Source organism: Labrus bergylta, chromosome 5, assembly GCF_963930695.1.
Source record: "Labrus bergylta chromosome 5, fLabBer1.1, whole genome shotgun sequence".
NCBI lineage: Eukaryota > Metazoa > Chordata > Actinopteri > Labriformes > Labridae > Labrus > Labrus bergylta.
Genome location: NC_089199.1, coordinates 27,458,131 through 27,485,605, shown reverse-complemented (window position 1 = coordinate 27,485,605; position 27,475 = coordinate 27,458,131). Strand labels below are relative to the sequence as shown.

The following is a 27,475-nucleotide window of genomic DNA, read 5'->3' as shown; positions in this document are numbered from 1 at the left end:
TTTTGGTTGTTAATGATTTATTCAAAATCATCATGAAAACATAGAAGTAGTTCTCAATATTAGTATAACAAAACAAAGTACAGTACAGCTGTGCAGGCTTCAGGATTATTTTGGCACACAACATTCAATCAGCTACATGTGAGTATAACGCTGGCTGACACAGAAATGGGGCTGATGAGCTGCGATCTCATCACTATGAAGTAGAGACTGTCTCACAATAAGTGGTAAACTCTAAGTCCTAATTAAAGGTAGGCTGCGCCAAACCTTCAGCCGTGTTTAAAAGCAGCCAGATCGAAAAAGCTTGAGCTAATTAAGGCTGCCATTATTAATATGGCCCCGCGTTTCACAGTTTCATTAAGAGTGCGTCCAAACAGCTTCCTGGATGAGCCCCAGAACACGGCGTTTCATGTTGTTCAAAGATCCCTTTAACACATCATGAGTCTGTACTCACCTCCTCACTCATCCACTTCTTTTTCCTGAAGAATGAAGCCAGAGCAGTGGGATATAATGAGCGTGAAAAAGTAGTTTTTTTTTTTAAAACATTACAAAGTCAAAGCAGCAGCACCTGCCAGCTGCCACTTCAGGTCCACTCAGCCGCAGAACATGTATAACGCAATGGCTGACACCAGAGTCCACAGAGGATGTGGTTGTATAATTAAAAGTTCTCTTTAGCCACATTCACAGCAACATTAACTTCTCTTTTCATTTGGTCAACAGCTTTGCTGTGTCTTAACTTTTTCTCCCTGAGCTTTCTTAACACTTCACCACACACTAGAGGATGCACACTATCACATCTGTCACGTCCACATTCCACAATGGATTTCACAACGGAGCTAATGAGCTTTTAGGAATCAGAATTTTCTAAAGCTCATCCACTCATCCACTTCAGCAGTGTTTGAATTTGTGTGTTGCCACAGGTTGGATCTACATATTTCAGTTTGGCCATCATTTCTACCTTAAGGCATATTCACCATTATCATTGCTGAATCCTAGAAACATGGTCAAGTCAGAAGTTTAAGTTTAAATTGAAAAGGATGTTTGCAACCCATAAACTGCATCCTAAATTATTTGCACATGTATTTGTCCTTTAAATGAAATTTGGCATCCCTGTTTTTTTTCATCCAGCTTGATAATAAGACTTGATTCATAGTTTTCAGTCACGTGACTGACGCCGAGGCCTGTGGGGCAAAGACAGCTTCAGAAAGTGGCGGAAAACATTGAAGACTCTGCTGAGCTGCAGCATGGGCTTGTATCTTTTCCATCTCTTCTAAAAAAAAAATGCATGTTTACATCACCTGACAACCCCAAAAGGTAAGATAAACTGCAAGTTTTGTGCTCTTGCTATAATCAACAAGAACTTCACTCCGGTGTTGTTCATATATAACTAGTGTTGAGAATGAGCGCCAGAATGAAAGCCAATGAAAGTCAACCGAGATCAAACTGGCAAAAAAACATCAGACGCTGAGCGCTGAATGGCATTGGTTTTGTACTAGGATTGACGCTGCCTGTGCAAAAAACAGACTGTTTTCCTTCTCAGATGGAAATCTGTGGAAGTTAAACCAGGGCTGGTCTTCTCGTCATTTAAAACATCCAATTAAACAACTGTCGTCCCTTTAAAAAAATGCTGCATGCATCATGAAGCAGGAGGACGAATCCCTCGCCTGCCAGGTGGGCGGTGCAGTAAGTGTGTGACGTCACATGAAAAGTATGAATTGTTCGTTTGTGTCATTCACTCAGCCTGTAATCTGACTGCAGCAGGGATTCAGAGAACTTCTTTATGACCATGGTAGCATGTTAGTGGGTCTCAGCAAAGTTCTTGGTTTCACAGTTGAGTAAAGAATACAAAGCCAGAAGCTGTAAATGATCTTAAAGTTGTGCCTTGAACATTCAGAGTAAACTTTTGAACTTTACATGGCTTAAAGGGGCAGAAGAACCCGAACACAGACATCAACACGCCCAGTGAATGTGTCAGTGATTTTTGGAAGTTGCTGCATGAATCACATTGATCCAAAATATCTAATTTGTCTGCACTAATAAAACCACTGAGAATGTAAACCTCATTAAGGAGGTCTCTATAGTACACGACTGCAAACCTCTCAGAACTAAAAAACCCAGGAAAAGCACCTCTCTCACATTTAAACAGTTTACATTAATGAAGGTTTGATCTACAGACCACAGACAAACTACGACAAGAACATTGATTTTTAGGAGACTGGGAGTGTTAACGTACTATCACAATACACCAGTAAAAGTGCAAATTTGTTCACAATTAGGCTGGTTTCACATTCGGGACCCGGGCCCAGATCTGAGCACACTTGACCCCAAAGTTCTTTCGTCGAGCATGGTATAAAATAATCGTGCCTTATGTGAAAACGCCCTCAAAAAGCCATTTTTAGTACCAACAATAAAACCATACAAGTGGTCATGTAAACGTGAACTGCACAGATACAGTCAATTAGAAGGGTAAGTATTAATCCCAATGGCACATTTTGATCAATGGAACACAATTAACTGTTCAATTATTAAAAATATATTCAAGTGCAAACATCAGAATTAAACTCATAAACTAAATGTTAACAAGTAATAAAGAAGACTTCTCATGTTTAAGAAGGTTAAACATCACCGTTAGATTATGTTCCGCTTTCATGTGGAGTTATCTTGTGTTTCATCTCCAGAACCATTTAATAGAGGGTTATTCATTTACTGTTAGAATATCAAACCTCTTAACTCATTCATGAACTACTAATACATCAAATCGCCCACAAATGACATAATTACATTTCCTGAGATGAAAGAATACCTCTCTAAAACGCCGCCCGAAATAATGCATTAAACATAAAAACCATTATTCTCCATCGAATGAATATTTAAACAAATCCATTTGTAGTTTCTGAAAGCTTCTGAAATTGACTGCAGTCAGGAGAATTTGATTGTTTCAGGACTCTTTTTTTTGTTTCTCCTTCAGATATTCCGTCTACATCTAAAATGAAAAATCTAAAAAAAATAAAAATAAAAAAAAAAGCTTATTTTTTGTTGCTTATGTGCAAACTAGCATCGGTCAACCACCTGTTTCCTTCATATTAAAGAAGCACATTTCAGCAGTAACCTTGGAGTTTCATGGTCAGTGTGCAATAAAAAGTTACTGTAGTGCCTTTAAACACCTCTCAAGTGGATGACACACCTGCAGGTGAGAACTCCTCCAGGACTCTCGTGCCTCACACAGCCGTGAATCTGGAGCCCACAGATCCAGAGCTGCACATCATGCTGGTCACCAGTGATGACGATCCCTCTGCCTCCAGAGCCTCTGCTCCTATCAGGCCCTGCTGGTGCAAGTTCAGTATGGAGTCGGCGATGATGCGCGCTGTTTTCTTCTGGTATCCCCCGGATGTCACCATAAGTATCGGGATGCCTCGTCGCCTCGCGGCCCTGAACACGATCTCATCTCTCTTTACAATTCCCTGGGAGGGCGAGAGGAGAGAAAAGCGTGAGTTTATCCAAAGCCCATAATGGTTGTAATGTCTCTGAATTCTGTCGAGCTACAGGCTAACATTCCTATCTACGCTCCCTTCCTCCCCCCTGAGAATGATGGAGGTCTTAAGGCGGCCATATCTCACGACTCCACTGTGCAGCACCAGGTCCTTTGGGGTGACACACATGGGAGAAGAGACACACACACACGCACGCACGCACGCACGCACGCAGGCAGGCACGCACGCACGCACGCACGCACGCACGCACGCACACGCACAACTGTTTGCCTTGGGATCAGGAGGGGGGAACAGCTTGCGTAAAAACTCTAATTTATTATGGAGCAATTTGTAACACAAGGACTGGTTTTAATCTTTATTAGCCATGACAGGAACACATGTTCCAACAGAACTTTAAATAACAATAATTAAAGCTGGACTAACTGAGCATTTCTTTGCTTTTGGGTTTAAATTCAATTAAACTCCACTCAAAACTATCTCTGCACCAAATCAGTGCACAGTCCTCACTAACAGATTCACCTTATTTGCAGTAATCACTTTCAGGGATTTGTCGGATCACTGGCAGGACTTCTCTGCACACAGGAAGTCATAAATCCTAGTTTGGCTCATCAGATCAGCTCTCAGTAGGATTCCAAATCTCCTGACAAATACGTTTCATGTAGTTTTCAGATGAACCCAGCTTTGTCATCCTACTTTGCCACTTCTAGCTTTTTACATATTAAAAGAGTAAAGGAGGATGTAAAGTTATCAGTATATTGTAACACTCACGCTGCTTCAGGTCGGGGTCTGTTGTATCGCCGTGCCAGCTGTGAGCCAGACGTTCAACCTTTTTCAGCTGAATACTCTCTTACTATTTAATGCTCATAAGACTCACACTTCAGATCTCAGATTGAGCTGGGACGCCCTGAATCTGCCAGGATCAGTGGAGAGAAGCTAATTTTCAGCCAAGTGAGACTGCTATATTTAGTTTTTTAACAAGTAAAAGTTATCTTCATTTTAAGTTTTATCAGCCTTATAATGTGAGATACACTTTAGTGTGAAATGTTGACCTGCAGCAGCAGAGGGCACCTTGCTTGAACTTTTATCATCAAATAATAATAATTATGTTTGCAATAAAAAATAGTTAATTCTGTCTTGTAAAGAACATGATCATTTCTAAGTATGTGACTTCTGGGGCTTCTGGTGCCAGCCTCAAGCAGACCCATGATGAACTGCAGGACTTTGCTCTTCTGCATTGGCTTTATTTTTCAGCACTGGATGTTGCCGCTTGGCCTAGACTCTATTTTGCCTTGAAGAAGATCCTGTGTGGTCAAAACCTGTCAGGGTTTTTTCTTGTTAGTTAATGTTTTTACCTTGATTTATTAAAGGCATTTGAACTACATCCTTTGCTCTAGTGAGAGTTAAAGATTGCCCTGTGGCTTCCCACCTACTTTAGATAACATCGACAGTATAAGAAAGTCTGACGCAGCAGGTACAGCACCTGTGGAGATATGGAGAGTCCTCCAAGCGGGTCCCCATCCAAGATGTCTGTCCCAGCGTTGTAGACGATGATGTCAGGTCGTACCTCATTCAGCGCTCCCTCTGAGTGAAGTTCCACTTTCTGAAGGTACTCGGAGTCTTCAGTGCCCCAGTCCAGCTCCACCTTCCTCTTTATGGCTCCTGAAGAAAAGGAAAGAACAGAGACAGGAGGGATGCATCATGGACGGACCGAAACACAAAGCTCAAGAATGTTGCCATCAATAAAACAACCAGTACATAATAGTAGAGTATAAATAGTATTACAGCAAATGGGGGGCTGAATTCAGGGAACAGATATATACTGTATGCAGGTTAGTACTTACTACAATGAATGAATTCCAATCAATGTTCAGGAATGTAACAAAGTGCTTCTCTTTAGAATACTCTGACGTGTATATCAACTGCAGTGCTTAATTAATTAGCATGTACATTTCCAATAATTAATGCAAATGATGAAAAAAGGTTAATTTGGAGGCCATTCATGTTAAAAAATTCAAAGAGAATGAAGCTACAGAAGCGAGAAAGAACAGGTTGTCAACTGCTGCTGGTTTTTTCAAGTCTTGTTTGGCTTCTTTCTAAAGACTTGATAGCAAAAAAAAAAGTGTCCAAATATGGGATTTTTTTTTGTCTTTGAAGGTACAATAAAATAAAGGTGTCTTGGAGGAAAAACATGAGGTAGAAGTGGACTGTTTTATCTAAAACAAGCCAGAATGTGCGTTTACTTCATGTTCTTAAGGCCGGATGATTACAAAATGTTTTCAGTTCAATTAATTGCAGTAAAGAAGACGACAACCAAAGGATAGAGATAATTTTAAAGGTCACATATTATCCTCCTTTTAAACAGGTTTAAATAAGTCTCAGAGGTCCCCTAATCATGTCTGTGAAGTTTCTTGTTATAAATCCTCTCTGACCCTGTATTTGATAATGCCTATAACCCCCTCTATTTCAGCCCTGCTCAGAACAGGCTGTTTCTGTGTCTGTACCTTTAAATGCAAATGAGCTGTGTCTGACCACGCCCCCTCTCTGGAAGGACTTGGGTGTCTTGGGCACCATGCCTCATTGTTTTCAGTAAGAAGGCAGACTCAGAGGGCAGAACAAACACCTAGCTGTGGGAGTGTCACCCACCTGTGGGAGGGGTTACTGCCCTTTGTATGTCACAAAGGGAAAATCTCCAAACATCCTGTTTGAACACACGTTTTCTGAAAAGTGGAGCAGGCAAACAACAGAGAGGATGGACTTTTCTCATAATTGAGGCTTTACAGACAGCCTAGGGACACATATTAGTGTTGGAAAAACAGGTTTTATGCCTGATATGTGACCTTTAAAGACAGGACTGTAACATTTCAACTCCAGAGGGAAGGTTAGAAGTGGGGTTACAACGTGTGTGGTTGCTGTCAGATGAGCGTTAACGTATTGGCATATTCATTTGTGTAAAAGCTTTGATTATTGCGTTGCATAGATTGCTGCATGACGGATCTCCTGCTGAATGCCAACAGAGTGAGTGGTCGTGGATTGGTGGAGCAGCGGGACGAACAGCAGAATCAAAAGGCAATGTCATCAACCGAGCCCGACCTCCAGCCGAGCATCAGGAGCAGGAGTTTACCATCGATACTGCTTTCCACTCACTTTTGGCAAACGTGTCCCCGGGATAAATGTATCGGTTATACATATCCATGATGAACACTCTCTTGTCCTCCAAGAAGTCTCGCTCATGTCCATTTCCCTACAACAGAGCAGATTTATTACAAACGTTATAAGCAAGCCCTTTGGCGCCGTCTCTGCTTCTTAAAAAGTAATCCAACTATGACAAACTGGATTAAGGAATTGGTTTTTCACCCTTCATGTATCCTCATTTATGTGTTATACAAAAGCAGTTCATAACTCACAGCAGTTTGACACTCGACTACATATTACATGACAGAGCCAAGGCCGCACAAGTGTCACTCAGACACACTTGTTCACCTGAGATACACTAACATGAGTGACAGCAGCAGGTCAGGGATAAACAGTCTTGTCGCCTTCATGCATTTAATGGTGAAAACACTTCTAAAGAGTCATTGCTACGCCATCATTTTTCATTTTCCTGCCCTCCTTTTGTCACCCGAAGAGTCGGGCTGCTGTCAGGAGGAGATTAGGCTCCGTGCCAAGTTTAGTATTACTTGATGAAAAGGACGATCTATGGACATGTAGAACGATTTGGTGTCGGCTGTACATCATCCCCCCTGAGACTGTGTAAATCCATTGTTAAAGCACATAGTTTCTAATGTGCTGCTTCTCTTACAAACCTAAGTACAGATCAAGTTGCTAAGCTGTGCATCTTTATAAAATGAGATACAAAAAACTTTTGGGACCTTTAGGCATCCGTGTCCAACAAGCGTTTTTTTTTTCCAGGGCAAAAAAAAAAAAGCGCTGGCTGTGCGCTCGGGAGCGCTAGCAGGAAGCATTTGTGAGCTGAGAAGAATAGTGCTCCACGCCGTCCTGTCAAGGGCCGCAGTATGACAGACACCGTTACTTTTTACAGTATTTTTTTTGACTTAAGATCATTTATTCTTGATCAGACACGGAGCAAAGAGGGTGTGGGTCCAAGACATGTTTCGTCAACAGCGTCTTTCTGAAAAGTTGAAAGATTTTCAACTTCAACGCTCGGAGCGGCTGCACCAACAAGGTGGATCGCTGGGCGCTGAGCTTTCCTCTAGACGTTTTCTGCAAAGCTATCTCCTCATTGGAAACATGGGAACTTAAATCTACCTGAGCTCAACAAAGCAGACTTTCATTAATACCACATAGCAAAATCTGACTTGAAAAATGCACAAGGTCAAATATTGAATTCTGGCATCATTGGTCATTTATAATTGGATGAGCCTGAAATGCATTAGTCTAATAAAGTTGATCTACATACTACAAGTGTTGCTGCAGCTTTCTGACCTCTTAAAGCCTTCTTGCACTCTCCATGCACCTGGTAGTTGGTGAAGTTGTACCAGAAAATCCCAATCTGCTTCTTCAATGGCATAATTTGTAAAGAATAATCTGAAAAGAAGGATGCTGATTTTTTTACAAATCCCATCCTGTCTGAAGGTCCTATTTTTATTGTGCTGGCATAAAAAGAAATAGGGCTTGTCACCAAGCACACCTGAGAGCTGGGTGAAGGGGGTTAAGTGGAGTACAAGTCAAAGGTCTCACAGGTCTCATTTTGATTAAAACAGACGAGCCAATCACAGTGACACATGACGACAACAGATTAACAAATGGAAGGAGGCTTCTCCAGGAAATCACATTGTTATCTGGATGGAGGAGAGGAATATCATGAGGACACAGAGCACCAGAGGGGATTTCCTTCAGTAATTAGTGAGTAAAATAACAACATAAATAAATAACTTGACAGAATCATTTAAAGGTCTGCTTTTTCTGGTTTTATATGCCCTTTAGTGTGTTTTCCAAGTGTCCTGTGCATGTTTAGGAACATCTATGTGCAAAAATTCAAGCATTAGCCGCATGTAACGCTCGGTTCTAGCCCCCCTCGATAAAAATCTGTCAGTGCGACATCATTGTCAGTGTGAGATCACTGATCTAAGCCCATTGGCTCGTTGTGGCAAGCCCAGCAGCTCATGTTGAAATTTCCAAGAAGCGTGCTGAGCAACTGACCAATAACGACAGAGCGGATCGGCAGACCAATCAGAGCAGACTTGGCCCACGTGGGGTCTAACAGTGTGGGCTCAACAGAGTGTAGCTGACAGACTCAGAGCGTAGAGGGAGCAAGGAGGAGCAGTACATGAAAACAGACACTTTTTTCTGACTTTATCTATTGTGAACGTACAAAAGTATCTACATAGATTAAATGTACAAACCCAAAAAGGGCAGAATATGGGCTCTTTAACACAGATTTTGATATGAATGCCCTGAATGTTAACTATACTGTTTCTGGATGTTAATAGAGTTAAATAATATCTTCAGAGGTGTCAGGCAACACTTTCTTTGAAATGCTTTTGATACACAGCTGAATTTATCTTTTAAAAAAGTGTGAAGGGGATCAAACATGCAGCATACTGAGTTAAAGTAAACCCTTTTCATGTGCTTGATTATTCTGTAGCAGCCTGCTGTCATTAACACATGATTTATTGACGGTAAACACGGTGAGAAGATTGTGGGGTAATGGCACTGATCTATGACACAGTGCCTCTCCACTCCCGAGGCTGCAGATTTATCAAGACATGTGTCCTACAGCCTGCAAAGGCCTGCAGGGATTTAAATACGCTGAAGAAGTTTTCATTCCTCAGAAGCAGCTGGGAGATACTGATAATGTTAGAAATGCTTATTTTCATTCACAGACAAATGCACAAACATTAACCAGAATTTCTGCTTTATTTACATTTTGTTGCCAATTTAAACACATCCACTGGCTTGAATCTTTATGAAAGTAGTTTATTTAAATATAACCCGTCAGAGAAAATGTTCAAATTATGGAAACACTGCTTGTGCTGCTTCTTGTGCTGTAATGAAAATAGGGCCACGGAATTGGTGCTTAGATTTTCTTACTTCCTGTATCAATCAATAAGCTAGTTTCATTATTATCTTTCTAGTTTAACCACAGGCCCATACTGTAGAAACATGGTGTAGAAAAAAAAGGGCAAAATCAACAACAAACCTTTTTTATCTCAGTGGTGGTACAGGCCAAATTATTTTTGTTCTGTACCACAGTGTCAGAGAAGCACATCGATGGAGCAACTGACTATAGCATTAACACACTCATCTATTAGTGTACTGCTCGTTTAGTAAAGGGGGGGGAAAGGATTTCAATGGGCATTTAACAACTCATTAATTTTTGTTAAAAAAATGTTTACAGGTTTATTTTTGGGCTTTTTATGCCTTTATTATAGACAGATCAGTGGATTGAGTCAGAGACCAGAGAGAGAGACAGAAGTTGACATGCAGGAAAGGAGCCACAAGTTAGATTCAAACCCGGGTCGCTCGCTTGGAGGATATAACCTCTGGGGATACCTAACCCTCGACCTTCCGGTTGAGAGACGACCGATACTAGCAACTGAGCCACAGCCCATGGAGCTGGATTCCTGATCGACATCTATCAAATCCCAACACACACGATCTGTTTGTGCTAGAGGGCAACAAGATTATCATTTACCTCCCTTTAATAGCATGTCCTTTATTTAGAGTTGCAACAAGGTCACATCACAGTACACAGGTCGTCAAGTCACCGGTTACTAAAATAAACCTAAAAACTAAAGAAGAACATGGCATTTTTTTTTAGGTTGAATAAAAGCAGCGGTTTACTGTATACAGTTTAAAACAGTTGGTTGGAACTACTTGAAAATGCTTCACCGCTGAAGGCTGAGACCGGTGGTACATCTCCAGTGTATATAAAGGGGTAACATTAAGTTTGTACTCTGTGGATTAACCAGAGAACTCATACTGCACTGAAGGCGAATACAAGCTTCCTTGAGACAATGACTAAATCAACATGTGAGTGAATACTGTGCTCCACCGTGCCTTTAAAAGACAGCCTGAGAATATAAATCAGCTCATATGCTGCCTAACCTCCGGCTGCCGGCAGTCTTATTAGTCTTATCCTCTCCCCCACATACTTTACAATAAAAGATTGCTGTTTCAAACCATTTGTTATTGTCAGCCAAAAGCCTGACTTCTGCCTTCGAACAGCGTTTCCTTTTTTTTCTCTGCTCCCTTACCAAGTTCAAACATCTGCACTGAATTTTTGATCCATCCTATTTCTACTTAAAACAGAATCAAACGGGCAGGGGATCTGTAACAGAGTAAGAGGAGGAATGTTTGTAGAAAATGTAAGTGATCATTAATGGCTGTTATCTAAATGTTAAACATAGAGAACATTTCATTAATAGTGATAATAACACATTTCTAAATCAATGTGTAACGGTGCTCGACAAAGAGACACATCTATGACTGACTGATGGGTTTGACAGTTCAGTATATCAGCTTGCAAATCTTCAGAGACAGTGTGGTCTCACAGAAACCTGCAGGATGAGTAAACATTTTCTGACACCTTTTTAAATGTGGGTGGTCAGTAATCTCTGTGTTCTGATAAACAATGTGAACAAAGTCGCATAAACAAAGCCCATGCAAACTAAATTGACAAGGAGGATTTTTTTATGGGATGGACACAAAAATGTGTGTGAATGGAATTAGTTAATACTGATGGTCACTTTACAGAGCATCCTCCGTCATCAGTGTGTGAATGTGTAGGTGTGACTTGTGCTGTAAAAGTGCTTTGAGTAGTCAGAAGACTAGAAAGGTACTATACAAGCTCAAGTCCATTTACCATTTATCCAAAAATGTTCCAGAAAGTCAGGTACTGTCGTATAAAGAGAGATAAAGCTTCCTCAGTTTAGCTTATATCACGTTTTCTAGTCTTCGGACTACTCACAATGTGTTTACACCATATGTCTCACCTACACATTCACACCATATGTCACACCTACACATTCACACCATATGTCTCACCTACACATTCACACCATATGTCTCACCTACACATTCACACCATATGTCACACCTACACATTCACACCATATGTCACACCTACACATTCACACCCTCATTGCAGAGGCTGATATGTGAAGTGGCCATCAGTATTAGCTAATCCCATTCACACACATTCATACACCGCCGATGATAAAGCAGCGATAGCAACGTGGGGCTATTGCACAAGGACACATCGAACATGTGGCTGCGGCGGTGGGGATTGAACCCTCGACCTTCTGGTTGAGAGACGACTGACTCTATGAACTGAGCCAGGGAAGTGGATGGTCCACACACACACACACACACACACACACACACACACACACACACACACACACACACACACACACACACACACACACACACACACACACACACACACACACACACACACACACACACACACACACACACACACACACACACACACACAGCTAGGAGTAAGCCTCCACAGCAGGGCTCAGTCAAGCTTGTTACAAACTCAACCTCAAATTGATCATTAGTGTTTTGTTGTAGAGCAACACAGCTGTCTAAGCCATCATCTCAATTGATGTGAGGACAAAAGCACTTCAAGTGTCATGTTTCAGGGCTGTAATTAGGACCTAGTGCATATCACCAATACTTCCCTCAGCCTAATTATCTGCTGAGTCGGGTTCTTGAGGCCCATCTCCATGCATTCATGCAGAGCTGCTCTTTTGCTCTTCTTCATGAATTATTTACTCGGCATGTGTATTGATCCCCGGTTTATGTCAACAGGTAAAAGCGCATCATTACCGTTGAGCCATAGCTCAAAAAGTAAAAGCTTTACTTCTGGATTATAGCCATGGACCTCAGGAACCTTGAAACATCATCAGTTTTAAAACAGTTCTCAGGGCTAATTGGAGGGGGATACAAGTCATGATGCTTAAAACCCAAAGTTAGAATAAAATATGATAATCAGACATCCAAAAATGTTGAGTCATTATTCTTCAAAGCCAGGGTGAGCTCAGTCCACCGACATTTAGCTGATAAATCAGAATCAGGGTTTTGGACTGCCAAGTAGACCCTCTCAGATAGGGAATTTGCCTCGGTATATTGGTGCATAAAAATACAGCTAGTAAGAGGTTGTGTTCGGGGGAAACACTGAGTGCATTGTATGGACAAACTGGTATGCACTCAGCTGTTTGCCAGTGGAGATGTTTTTTAGATATACTCAACAGAATATGACAGTGAGGACCAATTGAAGCCACAGAGAGCCTCACTGATTGGTGTCAGCCTCTTAGCTCTGATGCTCATCGACACCGAGAGATGTAATGGTGTGGCCTCACCTGATGAGCATCCAGATCGATGATGGTAGCCTTGGAGACGCCCTCCACTCTCTCAAACAGAAACTGGAAAATAAACGTTAAAAAAACATTTGATTTATCTTTGGAATCCCAGAACAATAATGTGAATATGTCATCCTTTAAGATAAACCTGTAATATCGTGGTGAATTTAATTTGTGCATCCAGAAGCAAATACATTTGCATAATCAGCTTTTCAATACTTACTTTTTAGGGTGGAAGTAGTTATCAATCTTACTTAAACAGGTTACAGCTTCATGTTGACATTTCACTCTTTCTTTACCATAAAACTCTGACTTTTAAGATTGTTTACAAACCAGAACATCCAGAAGATTATTGGTAATTTGCAGCAGCTGTTTATAACTATCAACAGGTACGATGCTCTGTTCACAGCAACCTAACTACAAGATCCTATGTTTGCATTTTCCCAGGCGACATTTACTTGGTAGTATTCCCTTTTCCAGATAAAATCAAGCAGGAGGATATCTTTCAGAGACAACTTGGTAAGAACAGGCAGTGTCATGAATGGGAAAGTATAGAAGGACATTTAAGGATCAAATGTTAGCCTAGGTTTGCCGCTCTTTCCCATAAACAGATCATTTGTCTAAGTTTTTAGTGACACCATTCACTCAGGTACAACATTTACACAGAGATAAACCAATGGGGATAACCTTAAGTAGATTCAATGTATTTTATGAAATACATAGCACAATTTATTAAGCCAAAGGAAATAAGGCAGTATAACGTAGTTCTTTTGGAGTTTGTGTGTTGATGACTCTGTAATATCCCTTTTACACAAACTATTCAAGATGGGACTGTATTTGTATGTGAAGGTCCCTGTTTATCGACATGTAGCTCCTCTTTTGCCTATGCAAAACGCCAGAACCCTGTGTGTGTGATTTTACTAACCGACAGCACGCTTATGTTCATTGTAAATGTATAAAGGCAGAATAACGGCAGAGTTAGTTCCTGTGCTGTCGCTGACTCTCTGTGTAAAGGAGCTACAGATTGTTTTGGTTGGCTCATTGGTCAGGAATCTATTCAGGCTTTTTTTTTTTCTTCAACTTTCCATGCCAATGCCATTTTGGTAGTTTTAGCACGTTTCCTGTCGTTAACAACCATCAGATTATTACAGAATGAGGCATCAATCGATCCGGGAAACATCTTCTCATATCTTTGATCTGAATGTGTTGTATTTGGCCTGTTACAGAAAAACAACTTAAATAACAGACTTCTAGCTTTTCTGATACATGTTTCGGCTGACTTTATATCTTTGGACCATTTAATTTTTGTTTCCAATTCCAACGAAGCAGCAGTTAACTGTTTGAGTGACTGTTTCTACATTGTGCTTGACCTCTGGCTTACCTTGATGGCCAGAGTGATGTCGGCGTAGGCGCAGAAGCCCCCTCCCTTGTCCCCGGAGCAGTGGTGGAAGCCTCCTCCTGGGAAACAGAAAACCTACTGGCTCAGTGTAAGGGCCATTAGACACGCAGAGCAGGTCCGATCACACGATTATTCTAAACGGCCATAACGGGCAACTTAAAATAGGCTGTTATTGAGTTTATTGCAGTTTATAAAAATGTCTGCTGTTCCCCTGTGGTACAACAATGGCTGTGCTGACACCAGAATTGGCCCATTCAGTGGCTCCTTAAATGCTTGGAGAGCGATGTACAGCGATGGAGGGAACGACTGTGAGGAGACTTTTTTTTTTATTTAAATAGGGATGATAACCATTAATTCAGGTTAAGAGTTATTGTCCCCTCTGCCCCGCTTTGCTCATGTTCATTAAACTATAGTGTAGAGTAGAATATTAATAAAGGCCAGAAAGGAAACCGGTGAAATATGATTATCATTTATTGCCTGGCTTGCAAAAAACACCCTTTCCAAAGCCTCAGCGTCCTCGCTGTGCGGAGACACACAGTATGCAGATGTCACAAGCATTTGAATAGCCTTTATATCTATATTAAAATCATGTTTATTGATGCAGAACAATCTGTCCCACAGATTCTACAACATGCCGTGTGAGGAAGCTGAGTAAGCAGAAAGGTACAAAGTAAAAAGTCTGATGCAGCGTTTTTTTTTTTGTTTCCTGCTTGGCACTAGCTGGAGGTGTGAAGGATGACCCTGGCTTTTCAGCCTAAGACCCTAATGTTCTCTCAGTCTTATCACTGATGGCGGAAAGTCAGAAGGAGATGTATCATTTTTCTCAGGATAAGGATCTCATTGGGGAAGGACAAAATATTGTAAGCCCAGACTCTGTAAGTATAGGCGTTACCCTCGAAGAGCTGTCACTACCGGGGTTTATCAACAAAAGCTTGATGCAAATCCCCGAAATAATAAGTAATAGATGGTATGTTCATAAGTCTTCAGTTCAGTTTTGTGGAGATGCAGGTCGTTTCAGACGGTTGGTCGGTCGTTGTGTAGAACTAAAAAGACTGAAGTGAGAATGTTTTCTTGTAGGACGAAACAGTTCTGGATTTAGTTTGATTTTCTGGACATAATATGCAGTTAAAAAAGTTAAATCTCAATATATTGTATCGTAATTCTCAGCAAATCGCTTAATGTTTTAAGCGATCTGACTGACACACTAACAGTAACAGGTAACTCATGTTTTCCAATAGAGTGGAGAGGGATTGTTTTTGTGTTTTTTTTATCATTTATGGGTATCTGTACTACGTAGGAACTCACCTACATTTATGGCCCATCCTTTATCAACAGCCAGTTTTCCTGCCTGTGAAAGACAAAACATTACAGTTCATTTTTCAACACCAACATAGAAATGTATGAATATGACCTTTTCTGAACGAAATATAATCCCAAATCTAAAAAAAAAGGTAAATGACCTTTTCCAAATAAACACAAAAATGCAGAAAAATAATGATCCAGCAGCTTTTGTCACATTAGAAATCTGTCTCCAGGCAATGACTTCAATTACAGCTTTTCAGTGCAGGGCCCATATCACGATATAATTCTCTATATGCTGAATGTAACAACCTACGCTACTGTTAGATTTTCCCATTAGTAAATCTGACCTTAAACCATGGTGTGTGAGTTTAAAGCCTTTAAATTTACATACTAACATTTAGAGACATTAAAGGATTCCTCCCGGTGATCTTGGGTTGATTCTGTGAAACAGCTGTTTAGTTAAAACATTAACATTTGAGTGTATTCCCTGATCTATAGGTAAAGAAACGCTTACTCCCAAGCTGAGCTCAAACCAGTGGTTTATAATTAAAAGGTCATGGCTGTCAAATTACAGCCAATGTGTTGCTTTACAAGTCGTGTCAAAGTGTCACAGGAGAAGACAAATGAACCCATACAACCCCTATATTACTAAGAGTCAATGAAATGCTACAAGGTAGACGGTAAAGGGCATAGCACGTTTCTAGTCTTCTAACTACTCAAAGCGCTTTTACACCGCAGGTCACACCTACACATTCAGACTCACACTGATGGCAGAGGCTGTTATGTTAAGTGTCCGTTGGTATTAACTGATCCCGTCGCTGATGAACCTGCGGGAGCAACGTGGGGTTAAGTGTCTTGCCTAAGGACACATCGAACATGCGGCTGCAGGAGCTGGGGATCAAATCCCCAATCATCCGCTTGTCACACCTCTGACTCTACCAACCGAGCCACAGCCGCCTCGTAGTGGCATATTCCCTGCTCATACAAACATAATCCCTCTCAATCATCTCCTATGATTAATGTTGAGTCAAATTCCTTTCAGATTTGATTGGTTATAAAAAAGACAGATGAAAAAATGTATTGTTTAATTCTAAGCAAAGAAGCTTTTGAATCCCCCCCAAAATTCAATTAATATCACCTTTGGAATCACCATTTACTTTGTGGTAAGATGTAGAAATCTACAAAGGTTGGTTCTTCTTATTTTGCCGTGTTTACTTTTTGAATCTGGGATGTGCCATGAACCCCCCCATCCCCCGATATCAATATCAGCAACCAGAGGCTGAGCAGTTTAAATCAAAAAAGCAGGGAACATATTACAAATCTGTCAGCTAGTACTGTAAAACATGCACAGCTGTAAATGGCTGATAGGTAAACTGCTGTTAATCAAGACATTATGTAACTCTACACAGAACACAGATTTCTTTCACCCATCAGAGAAGCAAGACATTTTGCTATTCCAATGCCACCAATGAACAAATCTGTTTAAATGTAAACGTGTCTGGAGCAGAAAACTCACCTATGCATTGAGCGTGTGTGGTTGTAGACATTCTGACTTTACCTCAAGGAATCATTCAGTTCACATATATATGCTAAACCTACTCCTGAGAGCATTATTACTGAGAAAACAGAGACGTGCAGGGTTTGTCTCACACGATGATCAACTTCATCTTGTGCATGGCCACGCATGAGGAGGATGTTATTTGAGGCTGGCCACTCCACTGGCTCATCCTCTATAGAAACCACTGAGGGCTTACCTAGGTAGTAGTTATCTTGGGATAAAATCTCAAAATATTGTAAGTGCTTCACAGCTCCAAAAGACTGTAACATACTTTTTTTTTTTTACACTGCGTAGAAAGTGAAAGGCACAGCGGTATGGCGCCTCTTTCCGAGGCAGGTCAAGATTTTCTTTCAAGGGTGAAAACGGAGGCTTCACTGTGTTCTACTCCTGGAGCTAAGCTTGTAGGACTCCTGATGTGAGGAGAGATATGAGAATGGAAGATTGTGTGCAAATGCCAATATGGCTCTCTGATGGATGAGTAATAACACATTAGCATGTGTGCACACACTCGGGCCAGGGCTCTAACACTCTTCTCTGTGTCTGGAAAACAAGCACTTAAGAGTAAGCAGTGAGAGTGCCAGGGACATTCTACTATAGCCCTCTAATTGGATCTCCTCGACTCCATCAAACCATCAGACTCAGAGTAAAAAGACCGTTTTGTAAGACGCTAGCTCTAACATTGTTAGTATTTGGATCAAATAGATGGAGAGCAAACACCACACTGTGACATTTTCCGTTTGCCACTGCATGAGCTTTCTGTTGATCGCTTATGCCTCTTTTTCTGTTTTCTACAACAATTTAAGCAAAAGTGGCTCTCAGTTTCTCCTCATGTTCATCTGAAAATGAAGTAAACTGCTTTACAGGAGTACAAATTGAAACAAGAGATTTTGTAGGAGGAAGCTCACAAACTTTTCCTCAATCCAGACGTTACATGTAAGAGATGTAGATTAAGTCAACTAAAATTTGTATTGTTTTCTAAATGAGATAAGAGAAATGTGCTGTGCCTCTTACATAAAGAATTTAAACGTATTTGAAAGAAAAATGTGCAAAAAAAAACAATATATCTACTAAGGTATTCAAAATGTTCAATACTTCGACCTTGAAATTTGTATTTATTGATTTATAAAAGACATATATTGTATATTAAAATATATTGAGCAAAGTCATCCGTTGTGCAGAAATGTCAAAAGCCTAAATGTGGTCTAAACTGGATGTTTACTTGCAACACAGTAGAGAAACTATGACATGATGGAAAACAAATTGATTTTAGCAAAAAGCTGTGTGTGTTTTGGATGTCCGGGGTCGCCAGGGTTTTGTGAAGTAAAAGTGCCAGTGTCACGAGTTGGGAACCACTTGTCTAAAGTTATCAAATGTATTGGCAATGTTTTAAAACACCAATGTACATTGGTGGTACATTTTGCAGTTTAGACATTGTGCAGAAATGTTCTGTAATTCAAACCAAGAAATTACCAAACATAGCGTGTTTAGGACTAGTTGTTGCCATGGTATAAAAACAGGTATGCAAATTGTTAGATTTTTACTAGTTTCAAATAAAAGTTTATGATCTGTACGTCTTACAGCAAAGTACAGCTAGTGGATTACACTGTGAGCAGCCCCCCCCCCCCCCACAAATTCTCTTTACTGTTTTACTGTGGCTAAAAAGGAAGATTGATCATTTCATTGGACGACTGGTGGTTCAATCCTTGTTTGTTGTTTCCGCTGGGAAGTTTTAGAAGGAAAGACTCACAACACACAAGTTGTAGTGTCCTTGTACCTTTGTTCAGGATAGAGTAAAAACTGTACATAGCTGTGTAGGGTTTCATCCTTTTAAGTCTTTAAAGTACTAGAAAACTTGTTTAAAAGGAGGCACAGCACACTTTCTCCTGTAGAGAGGTACATTCAGTTGTGTTCACTTGTTCACCTTATCTGGGCAAACATGTTGGAGTGTGTGTATGAGTACCACAACAGTACATGATGAGCCATTGGTGAATGAAGGTGTGTTTGAATAGCATATAGTGTTGAGAGCGTTGAGAGAGTGAAAGACTTTAAAGGTGCTATAAGCGGAGTCCTATTACCCTTCACTCCAGGGCTCAGTACTGGGCCCTCTAATGTTCTTTCTTTAGTATTTTCTCTTGACTCAGCCATTGTACATGGACTCTCATTCTTCTGCTGACACAATTTCAGCTAGGAAGGGTTTAGCTCTCTAACTTCAACCTGTATCACAATGTCACGTTAGTTCTGGCGGCTCTTTGCGCCTGAGAATTACACTCTACAAGAGTACCTCTATTCAGTGTACTTCCACCTGCCCCATCCTGTGTCTGATCCTTTGTCAATTTGTATTTCACATGACTTATCATCAGTGTTGGATGTAGTGCGTTACAAACTAACATATTACTGTAGCTCCACTACTATTTGCATAACTAGTAGTGCATTACTTTTCAAAATTCTATAATGCTGCTAAAGTATAGACATTCATAATGACTTGTTACTACACAGGATTAAAATGCATTAACGACATGTTTGGACTAAAACAGTTGCCAGAGAGCCCGGTGCTGCAAACACTGGTGAAGGAGGGGCGGATCATTTTAGCTCAGCAGACCAAAATAGGAGCCACTCTATCCAAAAAAGCCAAGGCTTGATTTTAAATCCCCACCATAGCTCCACAATCTGTAAGCTTTGACTAAAAAGACTGATTGTCAGAAATGTTGTTGAAGAGGGGCGCTGGTGGCACAGTGGTTAGTAGTTTAGATTCTGTTCCTGAATGGTTTGTTTTTGTTTTGACCAGAGAAGTAAGCGGCACCCCCACACGGCCGTTTTGCCCCGTGCCCCTTTAATTTTCCTGGCAAACACCAAACTAACAGGTGTTGCAGCGAGAGATTGCCTCCCATGATTCCTCGCCAGCCTCAATGTCATCTTCTGTTATTGTTTTGATTGAGAGAAAATATAGGCTTACAAATGGATAATGGAAGTGCAACAGGAAAGGTTGAGAGTATGACACTGAGATAGTAAATCTGTTTTTCTTGAAAATCTTTTAAAGTTCTGTATAAATGATAAATCATTCATGTTTTTTTATGCTGCTGAGGTTCTGCATGTGTGATCTGTGATGCACCACCATGGTATTATCTGATAAAGGTTACAGAGACAGTAGTCGATCACTCCATTATTTGATAGTACTACACTGCAGATCATTATCTGGATTTCTCTCCTTTGACAAACGATGCTACATAGCAAGAAGATGGGTAAAATATGTTAATATTATCAGCTACAGGCAAACACATAAAAAAAAAAAAAAAAAAAGGAAATGAAGCTCGGGAGATTTCCTACCATTATTGTTCCTCCAGTCTGTGTCCGCAACGGCCTCAACACTCTCCGCTGCACCAGGAAATTAGGCAGCAACATGAGGGGTGGGATTTCTGTGATGGTTGCCACCACAAAAGACCACTAAAGTGAAAAAGAGAGCGATTAGACCCAGCGTGTAGAGGCCTTTTCTGTGAGCTTGTAGGGCAAACAAAAATCACAGAGGGAAACCCACACAGGTAAGAGAAACATTTTAACATGCACCCAGCAGAGTTTGGATGTTAAGACGTTAAAGAGGTGACTAAAGAAAGAGATAACCACGCTGTCAGTGGGCAGGCTTGAGCCTCTAGTCTCATGCAATTTAACTGCACAGAATAATTCAAATACACAACAGAGAACTGGGAGACTTCTCCAGGGCCCTCTGACAAATAGCTCTGTATGCAGTAGAGCAAAGAGAGAATAAATAAGCTGCAGAGTCTAAGAACATGATGTTAAAGACTGTTATCAGTTCATCGCTTTCTGCAACACTCCCTTTATGAGACATTTCAACAACGTCTCACTTTTTGTTCAAATCACCGAGGTTATAAAATATGCTGATGTCAGAGTGAGCTGGTGCCTGGAACTAGTGTCGTAGTCAAGACCACACTAAACCAGTCCAAGACACACCCGAGACCAGTGTGCTCAGAGACCAACATTTAGGGGTTGAGACCGAGTCAAGACCAAGACCAAGGCAGGGCTAGAAAGAGTAGACCAAGACCATATCACTGACGAATCATCATCTTGTGTGCAGGGTGCGTGTCACTCACTTAGACTGTGACACCAGGGAGGTTGCAGATCGTAATCGGGGGGTAAAACAAATCAAACTATGTATGACTTTAAGTTATTTGCTCTTTAAGAAAGAGGCGTTTGCCTTCTGATCACAGTGATGATGTGGAAAAATAGCCTGCCAGTCGTGGTTCTTGATCTGGTCTTGATTTAAAATCTGGAGTCCGCCCAGTCCGAGACCGAAAAAAGACTGACGCAAAATACTTTTGATCCCGAGACGGGATCGAGACCTTCAAAAGGGGTTGTGCCCACGAGTTCTACTTTGAAGGGTAGGAATAAAAAAAAGTAATAAACTCAACTTAAAAGGCAAATAAGCTCTTAGCGACTGAAATTAAAGAGCTGCTGTCTTCTGAATATGGTCAACATGATTGATTTGAATGAGGGTCTAATTCCCCCGATGGATAAACCCCCGCATTTCAATGAGAACTCTATACTGTTGTTTATCATCAGGCTCCTCGGGTGCTCTGTGACCTTGGTGGTTCTACTTGCAGTATCAGGTTTTGTAACACACGGAGCATCTATGCCCTTTCTTAAATCTTCACTCGGACAAACAGTCTTTGTTGTTCAGGGGATCAAAATGTGGAACGTCTGACCTGCAGAGGGAAACTCAAACTCAAACCGTTTTTAAAGAGGACTCAGTCTGTAGTCATGCATGATCTTGTGCTTCATGTTTGACTTTGTTTTATAGTAGGATATGTTGCATCCTGTTCTGACTTTTGATTTATGAACTTGTTGATTTTTGAGTATTTTCAAGGCCCATTTAGGGAAAGGCATTACAAACTAGCTTAGGCTATATACATGCTGTAGTGTGTCGCATTAGTTTTCTTTTTCTTATGTCCTTATACAAATAAAAGTTACACTGATTGATACATAAATAAACAATGCCATAGCAGGCAAATGCCAAATTCAAAAATTATTTACCCGTTTGGATTGAATTCCAAGTAACATTTCATCATAATAATAAATCAATCAGTCCTGATGGATTTCTCTCCGCCTGAGTACTACGGAGTGATGCATAGAAAACAAAGAGACGGTGAAGAAACAGGAAAGACCTGTCATGAATGGCATGCTATCTTAACAAGCGATGAAGTAAAGGTTGGCAGTGTAAAGAGAAAACAAAGAGACCTTTAATCTGCTGAGGTAGCCTTTGGTGTGAGCCACCAGCAGGTCCTCTTCTGTAGCTTCACGCGCTTCCACCAGGTTCCCGTCAGTGATGAACTCCTCCTCTGAAAGAGAGGCAGTGTGTGTGATGACAGTCACAATCATTCCTGTGAAGACTGATGATGAGCTTACATGGAAACCCTCAATTTCTGGAAAATAAACCTTGATACACAGAAAATGTGGAAGGTAAAAGAAGAGTTACATTCAAACATCCAGGTAGGATTTATTTTTCAACAGTATCAGCGACTGTGTCTCGTGGAGTTTAACTTAAGCAGAACATGTTCTCTGTTTGCACGTAGTTGGTTCTGTTCACTCGAATTCTGCCGCCGAATCAAGTAGCCATCAGCAACAAACTCACTGGCATGAATGTCCAAAAAAGAGAAACTCTGTCTGAAGTTGCGCTTGACCAACACATTCAAATTGTATTTATTTGTAATAATATCTGTAATTTAGGATATAGGACTTTGCAGGACAGAAATGAAGGCTACATGTCTCTGTTACATTGTTTAACCAGCAGGGGGCACTGACAAGTTCACTTTTTAACAATTAAATGACAGAACTGTCAGCGCCACTTTCTTAAAATTATCAACAGTCAAATTTAAGGGCACTTTTTTCAGACTGTGAATGATATAATTGTAGATAAGTATTTAACTAGCCTCCATTAATAATAATAATTAGGAATTTGTCTTCATCAGACCTGACGTTTGTTTTGAGTATCATCGCCTTATTCAGTCCTCTATTTACACATTTGTGTAATGACAGAATTCTCTTTTGTTTTTTCATTCCAAGTCTAAATTATGGATAACTTGGTATAAAAATAATCTGTCAGAAAATACAGCAACACATTCATTAGAACAGAGTGTTTTCTGGTAAATTTGATATTTACAGGTGTATTTAAAAGGTAAGAAATATCAAAGTCACTCATATCAATCACACCCCTTTGTAACAGTGTATGGAATATCAGAGTATATTGTGCTCCTGTTAAAAATGTGATACATTGATATATTGCAATACGTTTTCTATTATCATCAACATATATAACCAGGCCAATGGCCATTCAAACCCCTGCACTATGCGTGGACATCACAGGGTAGATCATGATAGGATACCACATGTGGTGCATGGCCAATAACAACAACGACATCCTGAAACAGCGATTCTGCGTTTACTGATACATTCCAAGTCACTAATAAAACTGAAAATTAAAACGATGTTTAACTGTTCATGTTAGCCTCATTCATGTCAGAAGCACCACAGTAAGGGAGTCATGAAGTAGTGACACGGTGACTCACTAATGCGCCTTAAACGATAGTTGCCACCCAACATTAAAGAGAAGAAGAAAAAGACGACCAACAGCCAATCATGTAGCAGGGATATGGGACGAAATGAGAAGCTGAGCGATAACAAAAGGCCGCTGAACTTCCGGAGTTTGGAGATATTTTAGCTATTTACAGTCCAATAAAAAAAAGGAACGTACACTTTGAACAACACTGACATTTATCGTGATAATTATCTACATATCAAATTATATGAAATTTCATGAAGTCATACCGCTCAGGTCTAATTGCCCTATCGATATTTTGTCCCACCCCTACCCTGCACTATACACTATAATTGGCACCTCATTGCATTAAATTGCAGTAAAAAATGTGACCCTGCTATGAGACTTTGTCAGCCCTGAACTTTCCAAGTTGCATTTAAGGTAGCGTTCAGCATAACAACTTTGTTTTAACATGCTGTAAATAAGTTTAAATGTCAGAATCACAAAAAGTTAATTATTACTTTAAGTAGATGCCCATGTTTTTTTCTTGGACCACAGAAAGTTAGAAAGTCTGATTTTTCAGTTCAATCACTCAGACTGCGGATTCAAAAAACTGCCTCTGACTTGAACAAAGGACAAAGTAAAATCTGAAAATCAACTTCCTTTGGAGGATTTTCCAAATATGCTGGCTACATATGCTATACAATCCACTGTCACAGCATTTTCTGCTAGTGTAAATAAAAATAAATCAAAAGTTTTTTCTCTGTCAGCAGGAACTCAGTTCTTCTTTTGCACTCTGAACTTCTCAAAGTTTGTGAATTCATTAAGCTGTGCAGGGAACTTTTAATGCAAAGACAATCAACGATGCAATTTGACAACAACTTCATGTGAAGTGGTGCCAGTTAGCAAGTCACTGTTTTCCCTTGGCCTTGGAACCTGTGCTTGGCCTCATCTCCTGTACCTGAAAAGACTCCCACAGGGAGTTTTCTCTAATTATCTGTGCTCTATTGCTCTGAATTTCCCCTCTTCAGCTTCTGTTTCTCACCTCTCTACCTCTCTCATCTCTACCTCTCTTTGCCTCTTTGATGCACCCTGAGTGATTCCATATACATCAGCTCGGGGAAATGTCCTCCCTATCTACCACTCTGTTTTCTCATTCTCTTACCTTTCAAGAAGTGAATGACTTTCCCCCACTTCCCTGCATCAAATGGATGGAGCTTTTCAAGGCCCATGAAGGTGATGTTGTAGTCAGGGTGGTACACAATGGGCAGACATGTTCCAGGGATGCTGGTGTACAATTCAGTGCGGTGAGGGCTGAAGGAAGACGGTCAAAGAGGTGTTAAATCGAATGCTGCTGCATTACATTTACATGAAATGATTTCCCAGTGGCTTATACTCTATGGTATTGTTGGAACTGTCTTGGTTTTTATTGGTTCGGCTTACCTCTTTTTGCCTTCATTATCTTCTTTGTGAGACATGTTTTTCAGGCATTCCTTTTTTCATCTGGGGGGAAAAGTGAAGAATATTAACTAATATTTCAATGAATTCACTTGCAGTTAATGTTTACAGTTAGTCTAAAATGATCAAACACATGACACAGAATAAGATATCTATTTAATACTTTTAACCTGGTGTACCAAAATCTAATTTAATAAATGTCTTTACAGAAGCAAAGATGGAGGCTTAGGCAGATATTCCACTGAATTCCACTTCTAATGGTAAATGGACTTGAGCTTGTATAGCGCTTTTCTAGTCTTCTGACTACTCAAAGCACTTTTACACCACAGGTCACAACTGCACATTCACACACTGATGGCAGAGGCTGCTCTGTAGTGGGACCATCAGAAATAACTAATCCCATTCATACACAGCTGACGACGAAGCAGCGGGAGCAACTTGGGGTTAAGTGTCGTGTCACACCCAACATGTGGCTGCAGAAGCTGGGGATCGAACCCCCCCCCTACTTTCCAGTTGACAGACGACCGACTCGACCACTGATCCACAGCCACCCCTCTGCAGATGGGACGTATTTTCTCTGCTCTCAACGCAGCTTCAAACCACACACAGAGTAACCAGTTCAACTCTTTTCTCAATTATTGCTGATTTGATTAATTTACGTGAACTTGTACGTTTACTAAAACTGTTGAAAGTTGACTTTGTGTGGTTCTATAGAGCAGGCAAAGAGGGCCATATTCTAAATGGTAAATGGACGGTTGATCTCATGTTGCAGTGTCTTTTGCTAGACAATGAAGCTCCAATATCTCAAGTAGGCATAGCCATCATTGATAAGCTAATGTAAGTTGGACTGGCATGTTGCATAGCGGCCTCTGCCACTCAGTTTATAAAAGAGTCTGAAAAAATAATGCATCATAAAGAGCACATGCTTAATCCACTTAATATTTGCAGTCTGCAAAAGGCTATTTCTGCACCTGACTTCCTGCTCGCTCAACTGCTATGTGCAACTTTACACAGGCATAAAGAGTAGAAGCAAAGTGATATTGGAGCATAGCAAAGAGCAGCAGTTTCTCTGGTAAAATCTCATGCATTATGTGGAGTGCTGTAGGTATTTAGTTTTGAATGTTGCAGCCTTGTCTGAAGTCTTCAACCAGAAGACACAGCGACTTTTTAGAGATTAGGTCTGGATTAAAGACAGCTGCGGATCAACCCTGTAGACAATGTGATTTGTTTGACTCTGAATTCCATGATGTATGACTTTGTTTGCTCAAAGCATTCTCAGCGACATCACTGCCATTTCCTACCACGGTGAAAAACAGATGACTTATTAAAATGTATCACTAAAAAAAGTTTAATATTTGACTCCAATCAACCATCTTGTTAAAAAAAAATACATTAGAATGTATATGTCATAAAAACAAAGATTAATCTTTCTGACCTTTCCTGAGTAGTTCCTGAGTTTAAACCTGATAAATACAAAATAAAAAAAAGGTGTTTAGAATTCACCAAAATCCTGATTTAAACAAAAAAAAGAACCACAAGATCAATAAATAGAGAAGCAAATATATATGTTGTTTGTTAAACAGGTAGGCCTCGTAAAGTAGGCAACAGAAAGGCTTTGCAAATGTTAAGTGTATTCTTCTTTTACTTTTAATGGAGCGTACAAATGTGCATTCACAAACTCCATCACAAGTCTCCACAGCTGACAAAGCCGAATGACAGCTGACCCAGATGTGATCAGCTGCTGCCTTCAAGCAACGTAACCCACGTCGCTTCGCATAAAGCCATTCCTGTGTCATTCCTGCAAAAAAAAAAAAAAAAAAAAAACACGGTACCTGCTTATCTTTCGGTTGCATTTCTACTCTACAAGACTCCCTGTTGAAATAAACAGACCCAAGTGCAAAACAAAAAAATTCACGCATGTGAGAGAATCAGATGCAATGTTAAGAGACTTTGGAACGCTGCACACTTCCGCGCATGCGCAGTGACATGTAAACATTTCCAAAGACGCAACGGCATAAAGTGCTGTTTCCGTGGAGTCATACAGCCTCCTTGCACTGTCTGTGGATGCTGTTCACAATCTTACTCAGCTAATTTCAGGGTTAAAGACACAAAGGTTCTCATGAGAGCTGTATCAGCCTGTTTTAAAGGACAGAAGCCAGACAAAGTCGATGTGACTCACCTGCTACTGTATGTGCAATAACGCTGGTCACAGAAAAACTGCTGGAAATAAAACAAATGACTGGAAAATATCACCGCGTTTCCCTCCACACAGGATTACGCTTAGGTTATTTGTCAGTATCAAGCCGATATACTATAAACAACGTTATTTTGACAGTGTTATCTCTACAGTGTCTTTATTTTCTTCCTGCTCCTTTCTTACGTAGATGACGC

The 27,475-nt window shown here is 40.4% G+C and overlaps 1 protein-coding gene across 2 annotated transcripts; it reads right to left on the bottom strand.

Annotated features, from left to right (window-relative positions):
• Window positions 1–27,475, bottom strand: hdac11 (histone deacetylase 11). Of its 2 annotated transcripts, none has more exons than XM_020632741.3 (11): window positions 27,264–27,475; window positions 25,070–25,129; window positions 24,792–24,940; window positions 22,330–22,430; window positions 20,407–20,523; window positions 15,528–15,570; window positions 14,205–14,281; window positions 12,824–12,886; window positions 6,633–6,729; window positions 4,969–5,147; window positions 1–3,458 (listed from the first exon to the last, which is right to left on the bottom strand). In XM_020632741.3, exons 2-11 carry the CDS (start codon window positions 25,102–25,104, stop codon window positions 3,216–3,218), a joined length of 1,104 nt encoding a protein of 367 aa, XP_020488397.2. In that variant the 5' UTR covers window positions 25,105–25,129; window positions 27,264–27,475; the 3' UTR covers window positions 1–3,215. The 2 variants fall into 2 exon arrangements, with proteins under 2 accessions (XP_020488397.2, XP_029132940.2); XM_029277107.2 differs by lacking the exon at window positions 27,264–27,475 and adding an exon at window positions 26,917–27,026.